At 48.8% G+C, this 12680-nt stretch overlaps 1 protein-coding gene across 5 annotated transcripts; it reads right to left on the minus strand.

Moving 5' to 3' along the window:
* Positions 1-488: 488 nt before the first annotated feature.
* On the minus strand, positions 489-4192 carry GEMIN7 (gem nuclear organelle associated protein 7). 5 transcript variants are annotated; one of them, XM_030544542.1, is made up of 2 exons: positions 4157-4192; positions 489-939 (listed from the first exon to the last, which is right to left on the minus strand). In XM_030544542.1, the coding sequence occupies exons 1-2, from the start codon at positions 4175-4177 to the stop codon at positions 550-552; spliced, it is 411 nt and encodes a 136-aa protein (XP_030400402.1). In that variant the 5' UTR covers positions 4178-4192; the 3' UTR covers positions 489-549. The 5 variants fall into 5 exon arrangements, with proteins under 5 accessions (XP_030400402.1, XP_030400403.1, XP_030400404.1 ...); XM_030544543.1 differs by lacking the exon at positions 4157-4192 and adding an exon at positions 2674-2749; XM_030544544.1 differs by lacking the exon at positions 4157-4192 and adding an exon at positions 2650-2728.
* Between the last annotated feature and the right edge of the window lie 8488 nt (positions 4193-12680).

Consider the following 12680-nt stretch of genomic DNA (forward strand, 5'->3'; position numbering starts at 1 on the left):
CTGGGCTGTGTGTCTAGACAGAAGGGAGGAGAGGGGTGCAGCAGTGATAGAAACCTGAGGAGCCTTGTCTTTTTTCCGCAATTTGAATAAGTGCTCATAGTTACTCACAGGCATGCCAGGTGCTCACCTACCCACCCAGACTGGTAACCTTCAGTGAGCAGATTTGGTGATCATGAGCTATTTGCAGAATGATCACTTTGGCCTCTGTGCTCCAAAGTGGTGGAAACTTTTCGGGGTTCTATTCAATGGGGCCAAGTGGATTATGAGATATCACGTTTCTATAACTAGCAGTTAAAAGAAACAGAGATGAGTAGTGTCAAATGGATGCTGCTCCATGCACCCCCACCCCCAAGCTCATTTCCACTCCAATTCAGGGCCATCTCCAGAGCAGCACAAATGGGTGGAGGAGAAGCATCACTTTCCAGCTATGATGCTGGGGCCTGCAGATTCACCTCCACTCTGAAAGGTGAAGTAAGGACTCTGCAAGCTGTACCCAAGTGTGTTTTTATTAGAAAGCAGGACAGGTGGGAGGCAGGGTGCCTGTGGCAGTCACAGCTCGAAGGTGTAGGAGATGATGTCCGAGCAGCGGAGCAGCGCCTCCCTGTGCACACCCAGCGGGGTCTGCAGGTCAGACACCTGGAAGTTCAAGATGTCGATGTCTGAGGCGTCGAAGAAGGCCGAGACGTTGACTCTTTCGTACATTGTGAAGTGGATGGTGTGGCCAACCATGGCAATCAGGCTGCGCAGGTACTGCTCCCGCAGAGCCACGCGGGCCTGCTGCTCCCGCTCCAGATCTGCCTCATTCCCACAGCCCATAGTGGAGATGCTGATGGGGCTCAGAGCCTGGTACCGAGCGGAGTTGGGGTCAAAGCCACGGCTTGTGCCATCCGGCCCATGCGGCAGGCGGATCACGCTGACTGACACCTTCATGGCAGGCTCCTGGGGGCAAAGGCAGCAACACATCATCTGGCAGCACAAGTCCCTGTGCTAGAGCAGTGGTTCCCAAACTGGGGTTCATGAACCCCTGGAGGTTTGTGAAATGCTACAGGGGGTTCTCGGGAAAAAAATCCCTAATGGCGGACAGAGCTGTCCCTAGGGACCCCGGGCAGCAGGGGACCAGCAGCCCGGAGCCCCTGGACTTTCGAGAGATAAGCAGATCAAATCAAGCATCTCTATCATGCTGAGGAGATTGAAACTCCAAGACTCCTTATAAGAAACAGAAAGGGAGGTGAATATTTTTTGCTGTTTTTTAAATTAAATAGGCAGCTAGGATTGTTTTTTAAATTATTACGAAGAACAAGTTTAAGCTTTGTTGTAACGTGCCCTGTTTGCCTGGACTGCTCAAGACCTGAATGCTTGTATAGGAGGAACTCTTTTGAGTTGGCTTCTTAAATATCTTCCTGCTGTTTCACATCTGATACTCCTTGATGAAACATGGGAGCCTTGTGTTATAACAGGCTTATTCAAAGTGATACAAGCTAGAAAAGTGAGAGCTTGGAAGAGTGTTGCCGTTTTTATAATGTAATAAAAATACTGTAATGATACATAATAATAATAAATAGTGTGTAATAAGCATGTCATAAAACAAATTTTATATTTCCAAGATCACTGCTTTTACAATTTATACTCAGGTAAAGCAGAAAATCCCGGGAAATATTAATTTTTAAGAGGGGGTTCGCGAGACTTGACATGCTAATGAAAGGGGTTCATTGGCTGTTAAAGTTTGGGAACGACTATTCCAGAGCAATGCCTTCCAAAAACTAGGGATGTAAATAGTGGTTAAAAAATATAACTGTGTAACCGATTACAATTTTATCGGTTAAATGTTTAACCAGGGAACTAGCAGTGCGGGGGGTGCTGCAGCACCCTCATGTTTCACACAGGGCCCTACCGCCCGCGCCCAGGGATGTCCTGAACTCCAGCTAGCAGCAGACGATAACTGTTAACTGAAATCAGTAAGACTCATGCTTTTCAGTGAACTGGCTAAATAAACTTTTACATCACTACCACAGACCTGCCTAGGCAGGGCGGCCAGAGATACCTGGGCCCCTGGCTGCCACCCTCTCCTCTCCTCTCCTCCCCCCAAAGATACCCCTGCCTAGCAACCCCCCTGCATCACCCAACTTCACCCCCCAAAAAATACTCCCCCCTACACCACACCTGGATACACTCAGCCCCTGGCTGCCACCTACCCCTCTCCTCCCCCCAGAGATACCCCTACCAGCAACCCCCCTGCATTACCCAACTTCACCCCCCCAAAAAAATACCCCCCACCTGGATACACTCAGCCCCTGGCTGCCACCCTCCCCCCAGCTCCTCCTGAGATACCCCCAGGAGCAACCCACCCCCCAAAAAACCATTCCCCAGCTCCCACCCCTACCCAGCTCCCTCCGGAGAGACCCCACCACTCTACCTCCGATACACACAGAGCCCCAGACCCCAACCACTGCCCCCTAGTCCCGCCCTATAGCGCCTCCCCCCACCACCACTCCGGCTCCCCCTGCTGGCCCCCAGCCCTGATACCCACCCCCCAGGCGCCACCGCCCCGAGATCTCCCCGCCGGCCCCCATCCCGATCCCCCCCGCACAGCGTCACCCCGAGCTCCCCGTGAGGTGCCCCCGTTCGCGCCGCAACCAGCCCGAGTCAGACCCGAAGGCTCCGGCCCGGCCTCACCCCGCAGCCCGCTGGCGGCTGCCGGAGATCGATGGGCTCGGTGCGGCAGCGAGCAGCGCCCGGCCGGGAACAGGAACCGCCCGCCTGGTTCCGCCCCGCGCCGGGCCGCCCCCGGCATGGCCCCTGCCCCCCGACACCCGCCCCCCCCCCGCTCCGCAGCCCCCCCTGCCCGGACACCTGACCCCCCTCCGCTCCGCAGCCCCACCTGCCCCCTCCCGCCTCTGCCCGGACACCTGACCCCCCCCCGCTCCGCAGCCCCCCCTGCCCGGACACCTGACCCCCCTCCGCTCCGCAGCCCCCCCTGCCTGGACACCTGACCCCCCCCCGCTCCGCAGCCCCCCCTGCCCGGACACCTGACCCCCCCCCCCCGCTCCGCAGCCCCACCTGCCCGGACACCTGACCCCCCCCCCGCTCCGCAGCCCCCCCTGCCCGGACACCTGACCCCCCCCCGCTCCGCAGCCCCCCCTGCCCGGACACCTGACCCCCCCCCCGCTCCGCAGCCCCCCCTGCCCGGACACCTGACCCCCCCTCCGCTCTGCAGCCCCACCTGCCCCCTCCCGCCTCTGCCCGGACACCTGACCCCCCCCCCGCTCCGCAGCCCCACCTGCCCGGACACCTGACCCCCCCTCCGCTCCGCAGCCCCCCCTGCCCGGACACCCGCCCCCCTCCGCTCCGCAGCCCCCCCTGCCCGGACACCTGACCCCCCCTCCGCTCTGCAGCCCCACCTGCCCCCTCCCGCCTCTGCCCGGACACCTGACCCCCCTCCGCTCCGCAGCCCCCCCTGCCTGGACACCTGACCCCCCCCGCTCCGCAGCCCCCCCTGCCCGGACACCTGACCCCCCCCCCGCTCCGCAGCCCCACCTGCCCGGACACCTGACCCCCCCTCCGCTCCGCAGCCCCCCCTGCCCGGACACCTGACCCCCCCCCGCTCCGCAGCCCCCCCTGCCCGGACACCTGACCCCCCCCCGCTCCGCAGCCCCCCCTGCCCGGACACCTGACCCCCCCTCCGCTCTGCAGCCCCACCTGCCCCCTCCCGCCTCTGCCCGGACACCTGACCCCCCCCCCGCTCCGCAGCCCCACCTGACCCCCCCTCCGCTCCGCAGCCCCCCCGCCTCTGCCCGGACACCTGACCCCCCCCTCCGCAGCCCCACCTGCGCCCCCCGCCTCTGCCCGGACTCCTGACCCCCCCCTCCGCTCCGCAGCCCCACCTGCCCCCCCCCGCCTCTGCCCGGACAAATGATCCCCCCCGCTCCGCAGTCCCACTGCCCCACCGCCTCTGCCCGGACACCTGACCCCCCCTCCGCTCCGCAGCCCCACCTGCCTGCCCCACCGCCTCTGCCCGGACACCTGACCCCCCCCTCCGCTCCGCAGCCCCACCTGCCCCCCCCCGCCTCTGCCCGGACAAATGACCCCCCCCCCCGCTCCGCAGTCCCACTGCCCCACCGCCTCTGCCCGGACACCTGACCCCCCTCCGCAGCCTCACCTGCCCTGGAGCAGCCTCCATGCTGGGCTCCCAGCCTCAGACATAGCTCCTTCTGTTACTAACTCTTTTGCTAAAACATAGTGCTCAGCTGGGGAGAGCAATACGCTTTCTTACAGAAGACTGGGAGCATCTATTTTAGCAGTCAAGCATTATATTTATTGCACAATAATTAGTAATGCACTTGCACAAATTAAGTGAAAAGGAATGTCTGTGCAACAACTGCAAAAGTATCTAAACGAGGTATATTTGTTAAAGAACTGGAAAAATCAGACCAAAAGCATAGATTCTGTTATAGAAGACTTGGTCCCTATTACAACTGAAGACAAACTAAGTTAATCTGTGTATTACATGTGGGTACAAGATAAATGTAAAACAAACAAGCATTTTATGTTAACCAAATCAGCTGTTTAAGGATGCATCCCACAGACCAAAGGTACCAGAAGAGATCAGTTTCAGAGTGGTAGTCGTGTTAGTCTGTATCAGCAAAAACAATGAGGAGTCCTTGTGGCAACTTAGAGACTAACACATTTATTTGGGCATAAGCTTTCGTGGGCTAGAAACCACTTCATCAGATGCATGGAGTGGAAAATACAGCAGCAGGTTAAATACATGAAAAGATGGGAGTTGCCTTACCAAGTGTGAGGTCAGCCTAATGAGACAATTCAATTAACAGTAAAATACCAAGGGCGGGGGGGGTATAACTTTTGTAGTAGTATTGAGAGGGGCCCCTTTCAAACAGTTGACAAGAAGGTGTGAGTAACAGTAGGGGGAAATTAGTATGGGGGAAATTAGATTTAGGTTTTGTAATGACCCAACCACTCCCAGTCTTTATTCAGACCTAATGTGATGGTGTCCCATTTGCAAATTAATTCCAGTTCTGCAGTTTCATGTTGGAGTCTGTTTTTGAAGATTTTTTGTTGAACAATTGCCACTTTTAGGTCGGTTATTGAGTGTCCAGGGAGACTGAAGTGTTCTACTCGTTTTTGAATGTTATAATTCCTGATATCAGATTTGTGTCCATTTATTCTTTTGCATAGAGACTATATGGTTTGGCCAATGTACGTGGCAGAGGGGCATTGCTGGCACATGATGGCATAATCACATTGTTAGATGTGCAGGTGAACTAGCCCCTGATGGTGTGGCTGATGTGGTTAGATCTTATAATGGTGTCCCTTGAATAGATACATGGACAGAGTTGGCACCAGGGTTCATTGCAGGGTTTGATTCCTGGGTTGGTGTTTTTGTTGTGTGGTATGTAGTTGCTGGTGAGTATATGCTTTAGGTTAGGGGTTTGTATGCAGGTGAGGACTGGCCTGTTTCCCAGGGTCTCTGAGAGTGAAGGATCATCCTTCAGGATAGGTTGTATATTCCTGATGATGCACTGGAGAGGTTTTAGTTGGGGGTTGTAGGTGATGCTAGTGGCATTCTCTTACTTTCTTTGTTGTAGTAGGTGACTTCTGGGTACCCTTCTGGCTCTGTCAGTCTGTTTCTTCACTTCACCAGGTGAGTATTGCAGTTATAAGAACTCTTGATAGAGATCCTGTAGGTGTTTGTCTCTGTCTGAGTGATCGGAGCAAATGAGATTGTATCTTAGAGCTTGGCTGTAGACAGTGGATCATGTGATGTGGTCTTGATTAAAGCTGGAGGCATGTAGGTAAGTATAGTGGTCAGTAGGTTTCTAGTATAGGGTGGTGTTTATGTGACCATCGCTTATTAGCACTGTAATGTCTAGGAAGTGGATCTCTTCTGTGGACTGGTCCAGGCTGAGGTTGATGGTGGGGTGGAAATTGTTGAAATCCTGGTGGAATTCCTCAAGGGCCTCCTTCCCATGGGTCCATATGATGAAGATGTCATCAGTGTAGCGCAAGTAGAGTAGGGGACAAGAGCTGAGGAAGTGTTGTTCTAAGTCAGCCATAAAAATGTTGGCATACTGTGGGGCCATATGGATACCCATAGCTGTCCCACTGACTTGAAGGTATATATTGTCCCCAAATCTGAAATAGTTGTGGGTGAGGATAAAGTCCAGCCACCAGGTTTGCTGTGATAGTATTGGGGATGCTATTCCTGATGGCTTGTAGTCCATCTTTGTGTGGAATGTTTGTGTAGAGAGACCAGCACACAGAGAAGAAATCCCCAGGTATCAGGAACAGAAAAATGAAAGTGCTTTATAAATAACCAACTGGTCAACTACACCTCAGTCTACCATATATGGACAATTAAGTAGGAAATCAGCTAGAAACCACTAGCTGGATCATGTCCAACTGCCATTTAAACTGTATATTATTAAGCAAAGTAAGTTCACGTGCCTGTGGTTTTAAATCTTTATCCCAGAAATATGTACGAATTTGGCTACTGTGTGAAAACAACTGTGTTATTGCTGTACACTTTTACAATGTACATAACATTGCTAAACGCTTTAACCAAACAAGTAAAAATTAACAAATTAATGACAGCAAACAACATGAAGGCAAGGAAAAAAACAATTGGTAAAACAGTTATTTGTGCTATTTATGGAAGTTCCGTAGTAAATACCATAACCAGCCCATTGGGGAACATTAAAAAAGGAAAATCACCTTATCTTATTAGTAATAAACAGCTCACTGGCATTGCCCTCAGTGTATAGCAAAAACACAGTGGTAAACTCGCAATATGTCTAATTATGTAGACAAATGCCCAGTCAGTACCAGTCATAATTTGGGGTCAGTGACACGGAATAACATATGCCTCAGTCAGGATGCAAAACAATCTCATTCAGTGTCGGGTCATTAATATTAAATTGTGGCATAGCAATAAATTAGTTACTGTCCATTCAGTAGATTATCTGGAAGACAACATCTACAGGAAACAACTGGATTTAAGTCAACCACTGATGTCTCACAGAGCAATGCAAACCTAAAGAGCATCGCACCATGGCTTGATATGCCAAGAACGTTCTTGACTTTGCAACTCCAGTGTGGCCACAATAATTCAGGCCAATCCAATCGAACAGAGAAGATAGCTGCTCCTGTCCAGGAAAGATTACCAAATGGTAACAACAAGTAGTAAGGGTAAAGCCTATAACATGGATGGAAAGTGCTGTGTAGTAACTAATCACAAGAAATTTATATATGAAGGCCTCATTTGTGATATCGCTACTCCAAATGTTTTGTTTTACTCCTCATATGCACAGCATGGTGGGACACACTGTAATAGTGCCTATCCCAGTATTTTAGAACAACTATAAAGCTACATTCCTCAGTCAACGTCCCAGACCTAACATCCTCAGGCTCACCGCAAGGCACTAAAAACAATTGGAAAGTAAGAGTCTGCGTGATATTAGGACCATGCTTTGTTAACAGTAAATCTGGCCAAGTACCTATGGTCTTCTTGGGTGATTCAACTGAGGTTTGTGGTACCAGCTCCCTCGCCAGAGTTAGTGCAGCATGCAGAGAGAACACACATGCAGACAACAACTGACAACACGCAGCACTTTCCCTGAGGTCTCTCTCAATTATAGACTCATAGACTTTAAGGTCAGAAGGGACCGTTATGATCTTCTAGAAGTCCTAAACTTGTGGTTTAAAGACTTCAAGGTGCAGAGAATCCTCCAGCAAGTGACCTGTGCCCCACGCTTCAGAGGAAAGTGAAAAAAACCCAGGGCCTCTGCCAATGTTCCCTGGAGGAAAATTCCTTCCTGACCCCAAATATGGCGATCAGCTAAACCCTAAGCATGTGGGCAAGACTCACCAGCCAGACACCCAGGGAAGAATTCTCTGTAGTAACTCAGATCCCACCCCATCTAACATCCCATCACAGATCACTGGGCATATTTACCGCTAATAGTCAAAGATCAATTAATTGCCAGAATTAGGCTTTCCCATCATACCATCCCTTCCATAAACTTATCAAGCTTAGTCTTGAAGCCAGATATGTCTTTTGCCCCCACTACTCCCCTTGGAAGTCTGTTCCAGAACTTCACTCCTCTGATGGTTAGAAACCTTCGTCTAATTTCGAGTCTAAACTTCCTGATAGCCAGTTTATATCCATTTGTTCTTGTGTCCACATTGGTACTGAGCTTAAATAATTCCTCTCCCTCCCTGGTATTTATCCCCCTGATGTATTTATAGAGAGCAATCGTATCTCCCCTCAGCCTTCTTTTGGTTAGGCTAAACAAGCCAAGCTCTTTGAGTCTCCTTTCATAAGACAGGTTTTCCATTCCTCGGATCATCATAGTAGCCCTTCTCTGTACCTGTTCCAGTTTGAATTCATCCTTCTTAAACATGGGAGACCAGAACTGCACACAGTATTCCAGATGAGGTCTCACCAGTGCCTTGTATAACGGTACTAACATCTTCTTATCACTACTGGAAATTCCTCACCTGATGCATCCCAAAACCGTATTAGCTTTTTTCACAGACATATCACATTGGCGGCTCATAGACATCCTGTGATCAACCAATATGCCGAGGTCTTTCTCCTCCTCTGTTATTTCCAACTGATGCGTCCCCAGTTTATAACAAAAATTCTTCTTATGAATCCCTAAATGCACTTTTCACTGTTAAATTTCATCCTATTACTATTACTCCAGTTTACAAGGTCATCCAGATCTTCCTGTAGGATATCCTGGTGTCCCTCTCTATATTGGAAATACCTCCCAGCTTTGTGTCATGCACAGACTTTATTAGCACATTCCCACTTTTTGTGCCAAGGTCAGTAGCAAAAAGATTTAATAAGATTAGTCCCAAAACCAGTCCCTGAGAAACTCCACTAGTAACCTCCTTCCAGCCTGACAGTTCACCTTTCAGTATGACCCATTGTAGTCTCCCTTTAACCAGTTCCTTATCCACCTTTCAATTTTCATATTGATCCACATCTTTTCCAATTTAGCTAATAATTCCCCATGTGGAACTGTGTCAAATACCTTACTGAAATCGAGGTAAATTAGATCCACTGCGTTTCCTTTGTCTAAAAAATATGTTACCTTCTCAAAGAAGGAGATCAGGTTGGTTTGGCATGATCTACCTTTTGTAAAACCATATTGTATTTTGTCCCAATTACCATTGACCTCAATGTCCTTAACTACTTTCTCCTTCAAATTTTTTTCCAAGACCTTGCATACTACAGATGTCAAACTAACAGGCCTGTAGTTACCTGGATCACCTTTTCCCCCCTTTCTTAAAAATAGGAACTATGTTGGCAATTCTCCAGTCATATGGTACAAACTCTGAGTTTGCAGATTCATTAAAAATTCTTGCTAATGGGCTTGCAATTTCATGTGCCAGTTCCTTTAATAATCTTGGATGAAGATTATCTGGGCCCCCCTGATTTAGTCCCATTAAACTGTTCCAGTTTGGCTTCTACCTCGGATGTGGTAATATCTACCTCCATATCCTCATTCCCATTTGTCATCCTTCCGTTATTCCTAAGCTCCTCATTAGCCTCATTAAGACTGAGGCAAAGTATTGGTTTAGATATTGGGCCATGCCTAGGTTATCCTTAACCTCCACTCCATCCTCAGTGCTTAGCGGTCCCACTTCTTCTTTCTTTGTTTTCTTCTTATTTATGTGGCTATAGAACCTTTTACTATTGGTTTTAATTCCCTTTGCAAGGTCCAACTCTACATGGCTTTTGGACTTTCTCACTTTATCCCTACATGTTCTGGCCTCAATAAAGTAGATTTTCTTGCTAATCCCTCCCAACTTCCACTCCTTGTAGGCTTTCTGCTTTTTCTTAATCACCTCTCTGAGATGCTTGCTCATCCAGCTTGGTCTACAATTCCTGCCTATGAATTTTTTCCCCTTTCTTGGGATGCAGGTTTCTGATGGTTTCTGCAACTTTGACTTGAAGTAATTCCAGGCTTTCTCCACCTTTAGATCCCCAAGTCCTTCAGTCCAATCCACTTCCCTAACTAATTTCCTTAATTTTTAAAGTGAGCCCTTTTGAAATCAAAAACCCTAGTCACAGGTCTATTTTTGTTTATCCTTCCATCTAGTTTAAACTGAATTAGCTCATGATCGCTCAAACTAAGGTTGTCCCCTACAACTATTTCTTCTGTGAGGTCCTCACTACTCACCAAAACCAAATCTAAAATTGCATCCCCTCTTGCTGGTTCAGTAACTACTTGATGAAGGAATCCATCAGCTATCGCATCTAGGAAAACCTGAGCCCTATTATTATTACTAGTACTTGTCCTCCAGTCTATATCTGGGAAGTTAAAGTCTCCCATGATCACACAATTTCCATTAGTATTTACTTTAAATATAAATAAAACATTAAAGAGGTCTCTATCCATATCCAGATCAGATCCCAGCGGTCTGTAGCACACCCCAAGCACTATCTCAGCAGGAGCTCTAGCAGCTTTCTTCTCCAATGTGATTTTTCCCAGACAGACTCTGTCTTATCCATTCCATCACTTCTTATTTCTTTACAGTTAACCTCAACATTGATGTACAATGCTACTCCACCACCTTTGCCTTTATTTCTGTCTTTCCTAAACAGCACATACCCTTCAATACCTGTACTCCAGTCATGACTACTATTCCACCATGTTTCTGTTATTCGTATAATATCCAGTTTCGCTTCCTGTACCAGTAACTCTAGTTCTCCGTTTTGTTACCTAGGCTCCTCGCATTGGTGTACAAACATCTTAATTTATACCGTTTGGCTTCACTCGCATTTTTTACCCAATTAGGCTCAGACGTTCTACTGCCAGTATCACCTATTAGAATTGTATCTACACTACCCTTCCTCCGTATGTCCATTCTCCTATCCATGACAGTATCCTTTCTTTCTTGCTTTGTTTTCTGCCCTCTCAATGTTAAAATCTGGTGTGGAAATTACCTGGATATCTCCCAACCATCTCCGTCCAGTACCTAGTTTAAAGCTTTCTTAATCAGTTGCACCAGCCTCCATCCTAGAAGTCTATTTCCCTCAGGTGAAGTCCATCCTCTGTCCATGAATGCCTCCCAGTGGCCATACACCCTAAAGCCCTCCTTATAGCACCATTGCCTGAGCCATCTGTTGATCACCATAATTTGTCACTCCTTTGTTGCCTTTCTCTAGGAACAGGCAGAATCCTTTAATAGGCAGCAGGTTTAAAACAAATAAAAAGAAGTTCTTCACACAGCGCACAGTCAACTTGTGGAACTCCTTACCTGAGGAGGTTGTGAAGGCTGGACTATAACAGTGTTTAAAAGAGAACTGGATAAATTTCTGGTGGTTAAGTTCATAATGGCTATTAGCCAGGATGGGTAAAGAATGGTGTCCCTAGCCTCTGTTTGTCAAAGGATGGAGATGGATGGCAGGAGAGAGATCACTTGATCATTACCTGTTAGGTTCACTCCCTCTGGGACAGCTGGCATTGGCCACTGTCGGTAGACAGATACTGGGCTAGATGGACCTTTGGTCTGACCCAGTACAGCAGTTCTTATGTTCTTATTATATAATCCCACTGAAGATCACCTGAGCCTCGATTTCCTTAAGCATCTTCCCCAGTCTGGCATAGTCTCTCTTGATATGTTCCAGCGAGAATCTAGCCGGATCATTTGTTCCCACATAAAAGAAAATCAGTGGATTCTTTCCCGCTCCTGTTAGGATCCTCTTCAGCCTCAGGTCCACATCCCGTATCTTAGCACTGTGCAGACAGCACAGCATTCTGTTCTCTGGTTTTGTGTTAGTATTTTATAATTAGAAAGAGAAAAATCTGAGGTTTTGTGTTAGTATTTTATAATTAGAAAGAGAAAAATCTCAGGGCATGTTAAATTAATAATAGATAACTGGAGAGAAAGTGGAGCAAAATTGTGGAGTATTTTATATCCATCATTGATATTTGTAGAGACATCGGTCACACGTTACGCATTCGATAATATGAGAGAAAACCACCAAGATCTGAGGGAATTCTATATTGATACTAAATAACTAAGGGGAAAGGGAATTTATATGACTGTCCAATATATAAACAGAAAGTAATAGTTTCCCCCCGCCACCAATCATTCACATGGGTAGTAGGGCGCCCTTTGAGGAGCAACTTTAAGAAGGCAAGGGGGAGTGGGGGCTGGAGCAGTCAGGAGGCACTGCCCTGCTCCTGTTCACACCCACTGGGCTAAGAGTCACAAAGGTGGTGGTGACATCTCCTCTCGCTGGGTATTGCCTGGGACCCTAGCCCGTGGGCAAGCTCAGAGGTTTGCCCCAGACGTCCTGGGTGACCTTAGTCTCTCTGTGCCCTGGTTCCCCTCCTATACAATGGGGTAAGAACTCCACCTGACAGGGGTTTGATGTGGCTAAATATGCTAATGGTTGTGAGGTGAGAAGGCTCTACAAGGCCCAAAGAGGTTTGCAACTGGGGAGCCAGGTGGGATGGGAGAAGGGGGATTTCTACACAGAAGGGGATGGGGAAGGTGAGCTCTGCAGGGGTTGAGGGGCTGGGGCAGGAGGATGCCTGGGTGGGAAGGGAGTTGAATAGAATTTGCTGCTGTTTCTCCTTTTCCACCGCTGCAGGAATCTCCAGGTGGGGTGTGAACAAGAGCAAGGCGGAAGCTCCTGTCCC

The sequence above is a fragment of the Gopherus evgoodei genome, unplaced genomic scaffold (assembly GCF_007399415.2).
Source record: "Gopherus evgoodei ecotype Sinaloan lineage unplaced genomic scaffold, rGopEvg1_v1.p scaffold_34_arrow_ctg1, whole genome shotgun sequence".
Lineage (NCBI taxonomy): Eukaryota > Metazoa > Chordata > Testudines > Testudinidae > Gopherus > Gopherus evgoodei.

Bases quoted from the DNA above. Each gene is read 5' to 3' on its own strand.
- GEMIN7 (XM_030544542.1), bottom strand. From the start codon at position 4,177: ATGGAGGCTGCTCCAGGGCAG. The intron at 940-4,156 runs GTGAGGCTGCGG...CTTTGCCCCCAG, and splicing joins TGGAGGCTGCTCCAGGGCAG to GAGCCTGCCATGAAGGTGTC.